The sequence below is a fragment of the Gigantopelta aegis genome, chromosome 6 (assembly GCF_016097555.1).
Source record: "Gigantopelta aegis isolate Gae_Host chromosome 6, Gae_host_genome, whole genome shotgun sequence".
NCBI classification, from domain to species: domain Eukaryota; kingdom Metazoa; phylum Mollusca; class Gastropoda; order Neomphalida; family Peltospiridae; genus Gigantopelta; species Gigantopelta aegis.
This window is the reverse complement of record NC_054704.1, coordinates 64,168,956-64,176,817: the sequence shown is the minus strand read 5'-3', so window position 1 is coordinate 64,176,817 and position 7,862 is coordinate 64,168,956. Positions and strand designations below refer to the sequence as shown.

The 7,862-nt window shown below is 38.5% G+C and overlaps 1 protein-coding gene across 1 annotated transcript; it reads left to right on the top strand.

Moving 5' to 3' along the window:
- Positions 1–593: 593 nt before the first annotated feature.
- On the top strand, positions 594–5,902 carry LOC121375996 (carbohydrate sulfotransferase 11-like). Its single transcript, XM_041503748.1, has 4 exons — positions 594–721; positions 2,529–2,691; positions 4,424–4,467; positions 5,043–5,902. Exons 2-4 carry the CDS (start codon positions 2,571–2,573, stop codon positions 5,889–5,891), a joined length of 1,014 nt encoding a protein of 337 aa, XP_041359682.1. The 5' UTR covers positions 594–721; positions 2,529–2,570; the 3' UTR covers positions 5,892–5,902.
- The last annotated feature ends 1,960 nt before the right edge of the window (positions 5,903–7,862 follow it).

Sequence of the window (7,862 nt, the reverse complement as noted above, 5' to 3'; positions counted from 1 at the left end):
TGCACCAGAACTGGTCAAATGCCGTGGTATTTGCTATCATGTCTGTGGGAAAGTACACCTCTAGAGCACATTGATTAATTAATCATCGGCTATTGGATGTCAAACATTTGGTAATTCTGACACGTAGTCATCAGAGGAAACCCGCTACATTTTTTCTAATACAAAAAGGGATCTTTTATATGCACTTTCCCACAGACAGGAAATCACATACCACGGCATTTGACCAGTTGTGGTGCACTGGTTGGAACGAGAAAACCCCAATCAATTTAATAATAAATAGATTTATTCACCCCTCCCCCCCCCCCAAGAAAGAAAAAAAAAAGACTAATATAATAACATTTTGTATTCACGATAGCCATTATTCAAGTATTGTATATTTATAATATTATTTTCCTACATCTTGCACCTATTCAACTTTCAAGCTGTTGGTCGTATTGTTTGATATCAGTTCGTTAATAAACATGTCCTCAGGCTGTTTACTAATAACAACTTTGACGCAGATATACTGCAATCAATAATTTGTCATCACAACTACAAAATAGACAATATTAATACACGAACAATTTTCCTTGTTGTTCTGTCTTCGACCATGAGAGCAAACAAGTGCTCTCAAATAACTTGTTTGCAACTCGAAATGAGCTTTAAAACAATTGTTATTGCAAAGGACGTCTGTTATTGACCATGCAGGTATTTGCGTGAATGCAATATCTTCTTGAACAAGGTGAGGATGCACATTTCTATTCCTATCTTAGCATTTTCAAAAGACATTGTAAAAATGTTTAATATAGAATTTGTTTAAAATTCGTAAGTTTAGCATCAATCCACGTGCAAAAGTACATTCCGTTCTTATTCTCTGAAGTTGATGGATCATCATTATAAATATAATTAACCTAAATGCACAAAAGAAACTGAATGCAGTAGTTTTGGTAAAAAGATAATGCTATAAATTACTCTTTTTTTTGTTTGTTCTACAGCTGTAACCAGCTACATAACTGTTTTGCTGTGGTGGATGTGTTTTTATTTTATTAAAAAAAAAAAAAAAATTAAAATTATTATTGTTGTTATTATTATTATTATTTTTTTATTTATTATTATTATTATTATTATTATTATTATTACCACTACTACTTTGGCATTATATACATCTACAAAATACATCTGATATTTACTTCAGTGATAAGGCACAATAGTATTGTGTTCTTTTCTTAAAACCACTGACCCGAGTCAGCAAGCAGTGTAAAATATGTTCAGCTATTTCCTGGTGTTTACAATAGTTTAAATGTATTTTATGCCAAACGTAGAAGGTAGGTACCTTGGGAGTTAGTGTCGGTGATTTTAAATCACGTATTTTAGAATAAATTGGAATTCATTCTACGACAGACAGACCCTAATTAAATATTAAGGCATATTTTTCACTATTAGAGCCGTTTATGATATAACTGAAATCAAACACTACTTAGATTGTATTGTTTAGATTATCCATTTCCGTACAAAAGAAGTGTTTCTGGTTTTTAGTACCACAAAATGCTTTTTTTTTCATATTTAAAAAAATGCAGGTGCTTCTGAGAAGTAACGGTTATGGAGTCGAGTTCTAGTCTATTTTTAAGGATATTTCCGTGTTTGAACGTCATAGATTCTAAGTCTTGTTTTACGCTGTTGTAACTTTATTCAAATGTGTTACATGTTTGCAGATTAACTGTTGCACATGCCAGCACGTGCTACAGGCTCCGCTCTTCAGTGGGCCTCGCGCTGATGTGTACATTTATTTTGCCTAGATAATTGTTTCTCTCTCCCGAGGGGGTTGCAAAATATCCTGGAAAGGCGACCCCGCTGTTACGTGTGCTACAGGCCCCGCGGATCCTTAAACCGGCTCTGCATATATATATCGAATCCTTTCTTTGTGAAAATGCATATTAAAAAGTGTTTAAAGTAGATCGTATTGGGACAATGTATATTAAAAAGAGTGTATATCCTATCCAGTCTGTGGGAAAACGTATATATCGTATCGTGTCTGTTTTAAAAGTTTGTTAAAAAACGTGTGTACCGTATTCTGTCTGTGGGAAAGTGTGATATCGACCTAAGTAACATGTATGTATTGTTTTGCCGTTTTAGACGTGCCTAAAAAGTATATATTAAAAAGCGTGTATATCATATCCTGTCTGTGGAAAGGTATAGTTTAAAAAGCATGTGTATCATATCCTGTATATGGGACAGTGTAGATTAAAACGTGTATGTATCGTATCCTGTATATGGGAAAGTGTAGATTAAAACGCGTGTGCATATCCTGTGTGGGAAAGTCTGTATTAAAAAAACATTTATATCGTATTCTGTCCGTGGGAAGGTATATTTTAAAAAGCGTGTATATCGTATCCTGTTGGTGGGAAAGTATACATTAAAACGCGTGTGTATCTTAATGTCTGTAGGAAAGTATAACGTCGGCCTAAGTAACATGCATGTGTATTGTTTTGCTGTTCTAGACATGTCTAAAAAGATCCCATTGTTATTAATCAGTTGTGATTATTTTTCAGTTCTTATCACCTGGAAGCGACAATACGTACTCGTGTTCAGCGATGAACAAGATATCTGTTCTAGTGTTGCTGTTTACAGCAGTGGCGTTGTTTACATTCACAGCACACTACAACTGGATGGACGTAAACATTCTAACACCAGAAACGCATCTTTTCACAAATGGTAAAAAAAACGTCCCACAAAAACAAACACGCACGCACACGCGCGCGCGCACACACACACACACACACACACACACACACGTTTATTTTATAAACCCATATTACCTTTATCCGTGATTAATGCGTTTTAGATTCCATATACACGTACTATAATGATGTGATTAATTCGACATTTCATATACACTCATTCATTCATTTGAACTATTTTCGTGCTTATATCCAATTGAGGTTCAAGCACGCTGTCCTGCGCACACACCTCACCTATCTCGGTTGTCTGTCCAGGACAGTGGGTTAGTTGTTAGTAGTTAGTATCTTCAACATGATAAAGATGCTAACTTTGCCGCTCCCTGGTAGTATCTCCCAGAATTAGCTCGAAAACAAAAATAGTAAACCGAAAACAAAAGGGTTAAACCTTAAATAATTACTCAAACTTCACGGTTATAATGTGTACAGCGCGTCCGGGAAAGTCTGACACTATCAATGAAATGTTGAAAGAATGTGAAGTTAACACAAATGAAATTATTTTCTATAAGTGTGACGGGACATGCTCTTAATTTTCTGTTCGCCTGTGGCGATATTAATTGTTTTAGAGGGCCGTGTGCAGTCTCAATATGCACTTAAGCCCAGGTGGGCACTTTGTTACGTAATACCTCCGCGCGACCGTGGTCGAGCTGTGCCTAATACACACCCAGCCCAGGTGCGGAGGCCATGTGGCCAGTAGTTACGTAATACTACTTACTAGTTCGGTACGTTCGGGGTATTGCTGGCGAACTAGGCGTCAGCAAGTCTGGCCATCTAAGGAAAATTCCCGTCTTGGTCGCTGTGGAAATATCACTTGTAGGTATTCGGTGCCGCGATGTACCCCCAGGCGATATTCGGTTTTTATGATAAATAGCTAGGGTTTTAGAGATATCAGGGAGAAACATATTGGAAGGCTTCCAGGGAACACGCCCGTTTGGACTTGGTAAATATTATTTCTGCTCTGTTGTATAACCTTGATGTGATTGATGTGACTTTAAATATTTTAATACTGTATTATACCAATATTATTTAGACGGTGCTGCCGGTCATCTGACGCAGTAAACTGTAGGCTCACTGATCTAATATATATAAAAAGCTTAACCAGTCATCCTAGAGGACCTAGGTAAACTGTACGTTATTGTCTTAATTGTGATAGGTACCAGTATTAATTCTGTATTACAAGGTTACTGAATGAGTAGTTAAGGGTTAATTAAAAATTAAGCAGTTAGGAATAGAGTTGTAATTCCTTTACTAATTAAGTTCCCCTGGAAGCGTTTCTCAATTATCACACGTGTGTGTGTTGTGTCACGGTGAAGTAATTAGAATATTGTGTAAACTAGACACCTAGAGATTAACTAATTAAGTGATCAGTTCTGGGTTGTTATTATTTGTTGTTGTTAATTAACTACTGCAGCAGTACATTTGTCAGCGTAGGTTAATACAGATTCCAAAGTGTATTGTGTTTTTGTTGTGTTTTCTAGTGAACTAAACGTGCTATATTATACATACTTTATATAAGATCGTATCTCTGATCATACCTAGAGACGAGCCACTAGGGTATAACCGCTCGTTACAGAGAGATCTAATAGATATACAGTTAGGAGAGATATTTTGATAATCGTGTTTCATTCAGTTACGGGTATTATAGGATCCCCGTGACAATAAGTTTATTTTCTGTATCTTTATTTCTCTTTAATTTTGATTATTTATAGATCACCACAACGAGAAAATACAACGGGCCTCTCTCAAAACACAGGTAACCGTAACACACACACACACACACACACACACACACACACACACGCACACGCACGCACGCACGCACGCACGCACGCTCGCACGCACGATCGCACGATCGCACGCACGTACGCAAAGAAGTAGAATCTCGTTGGGTCGAACTCGGAAGGGTCGAATACACCGCAACGCTCGAACCAAGAACGCAGTTACACTTACACGTTGTTGACCGAATGGCTACCCGATGGGTCGAACACTTTCTCGGGCACCAACGGGGTTCGACTATATATTATATATTACAGTATACACCTTTATCGACTATTTCCAAATATAAATGTTGGGCTGTCAGAAAGAATTTGGACCTTCCGTGTGTGTGTGTGTGTGTGTGTGATTTAAACAATCAAACAAAAAGCAATATGGGATATCATCTTTTCCATAATATGACGACTGGAATAACAACAGTATTCAAACAATACAAGACACGTTATATCGCCAGAGTAAAGACGAATTCAATGATTTTGTTTCGCTTCTTTTTTTTTCAAACCAAACAAGATACAAATTATGTGAATTAGCTTAATTTCTTTAATCCCGTTTCAGTGTGATGTAGAAATCAAATCTAACCTTTACCAGACCTCAAGAGAATACTGTCAGTCACCATGTACGACAAATGTCCTCAGAAATATTAAGAAGTATGATCGTCTGGTGTATAACGATAAATACAAGTTCATCTTCTGCCTCGTGCCCAAGGTTGGTTCATCCAACTGGAGGCGCGTTCTGCTGGTGTTGTCGGGCAAGGTGAACACGTCGGACCCTTTGTCTGTGAGCATGAAAAGTGTCTACAGCAAGTACTTCAGAAGCTTGCCTTATCTGGCGAGTCTTCCACAGGAGGAGATATCCTACAGACTCAAACACTATTACAAGTTCATCTTCGTGAGAGATCCGTTAGAGAGACTTCTGTCTACGTACCTGAACAAGTTCTGCGGCAAGAATCGTTTTGCTTGGAAGAAGGTTGGCACACGTATAATAAGAGCATACAGAAGCGAACCAACCGAGGCGGCAGTGGCATCTGGTTTGGGTGTGAGGTTTTCAGAGTTCATTGCCTACGTCGTGGACAGTCCGGTATATTCGTACAACAGACACTGGCAGCTGATTTCCATCCAATCCTTGCCGTGTGAGATCAAGTACGACTTCGTCGGCCACTTGAATAACGCGGACGCGGATGCCAAAACAGTTCTGGACCATCTTGGGGTTTCTCATTTAGTACAGTATCCTGAACGAGATTATGACCACAAGTACGCCAACACTACGTCGAAGCTGAAAGAGTACTACAACAAAATACCACTGTCGCACCTCGTTAAACTGGTACCTATATATAATCTAGACTACTTGATGTTTAACTTGACGATTCCACCCATTTTGCAGAATATGTTAAATAAATCAAATTAAAGTGAAAAAAAGTTCATTGATTTATTTATCATCGGCTGTTGAATGTCAAACATTTGGTAATTTTGACATATAGTCTCAGAGAGCAAACCCGCTACATTTTTCCATTAGTAGAAAGGGATCTTTTATATGCACCATCCCATAGACAGGATAGCACATACCATGATCTTTGGTGTACCAGTCGTGTTACACAAGCTGGGACGAGAAATAGCCCAACGGGCCCACAGACCGGGATCGATCCCAGACCGACCGTGCATCAAGCGAGCGATATGTCCCGCCTCCCAAATGAAAACAAGCGATATGTCCCGCCTAGCGAATTAAAGCTAAGGAATACTCAGTAGATTAGACAGTTGTATTTTGACAATTCACCTGCTACAAGCTGTTTAATATCTATGGTAAATTGATAAATAATCTCCTCTTCCCCGTCTCTGTGCCCGTCGTGGTCTCTCTTTCTTTGAGCGCTCGCCTGTGGTGCTTACGTCGCAGGATCGAATCACCTCGGTGGCTCCATTCAACTGAGTGGGTTTTTTCTCGTTCCTACCAGTGCACCACAACTTGTCAAAGGCCGTGGTATGTGCTTTCCTGTCTGTGGAAAAGTGCATATAAAAGATTATTTGCTGCTAATGGAAAAATGTTGTGGGTTTTCTCTGATGACTACTGTCACGGGGATTCTATAATACCCGTAACTGAATAAAACACGATTGTCCAAATATCTCTCCTAACTGTATATCTATTAGATCTCTCTGTAACAGGCGGTATATACCCGCTTTGGCTCGTCTAGGTATGATCAGAGATACGATCTTATATAAAGTATATGTAATATACCACGTTTAGTTCACTAGAAAAACACAACAAAAACACAATACACTTGGAATCTGTATTAACCTACGCTGACAAATGTACTGCCGCAGTAGTTAATTAATAACAACAAATAATAACAACCCAGAACTGATCACTTAATTAGTTAATCTCTAGGTGTCTAGTTTACACAATATGCTAATCATTTCACCGTGACACAACACCCACACGTGTGATAATTGAGAAACGCTTCCAGGGGAACTTAATTAATAAAGGAATTACAGCTCTATTCCTAACTGGTTAATTTTTTATTAACCCTTACTACTCGTTCAGTAACCTTGTAACACAGAATTAATACTGGTACCTATCACAATAAAGACAATAACCTACAGTTTACCTAGGTCTTCTAGGATGACTGGCTAAGCTTTATATTACCAAATACTCGTATAATGTTAGAACAAAAAGTCTACGATTTACTTCGTCAGATGACCAAAGACACTGTCTAAAGAATATTGGTATAATACAGTATTAAAATACTAAAAGTCACATCAATCACATCAAGGTTATACAACAGAGCAGAAATAATATATTTACCAAAGTCCCGTCTGAACTAATATAGATCGTTCAGTGGACGACGTCCGTGATCCCCTGGAGCCTTCCTAGTTCTTTTTCGATATCTCAAAAAAACTAGCTATTTATTATAAAACAGAATATCGCCTGGGGGTACAAGGCGGTCCTCCCCTATCAAGTGATATATCCCCAACTCCCAGAGACGCATTTTTCTCTTTGATCGCCAGACTTACTGACGCCAGTTCGCTAGAGATTCCATGGTCGCGCGGAGGTATTACGTAACAAGTTGCCCACCTGGCTAAGTGCATTTGGAACTGCACACGGCCTTCTAAAACAATTAATATCGCCACAGGCGAAAACAAAATTAAGAGCATGTTCCGTGACAACTACGAATCAGAATTACCAAATGTTTCACATCCAATAGCCGATGATTAATTAATCAATGCGCTCTGGCGGTGTCGTTAAAAAAACACCCCTTTAACTCTCTCTCTCTCTCTCTCTCTCTCTCTCTCTCTCTCTCTCTCTCTCTCTCTCTCTCTCTCTCTCTCTCTCTCTCTCTCTCTCTCTCTCTCTCTGAATGAAATTCTATAGGGCGCCATTTTGTCA

Bases quoted from the DNA above. Each gene is read 5' to 3' on its own strand.
- LOC121375996 (XM_041503748.1), top strand. From the start codon at position 2,571: ATGAACAAGATATCTGTTCTAGTGTTGCTGTTTACAGCAGTGGCGTTG. The intron at 2,692-4,423 runs GTAAAAAAAACG...GATTATTTATAG, and splicing joins AACGCATCTTTTCACAAATG to ATCACCACAACGAGAAAATA. The intron at 4,468-5,042 runs GTAACCGTAACA...ATCCCGTTTCAG, and splicing joins GGGCCTCTCTCAAAACACAG to TGTGATGTAGAAATCAAATC.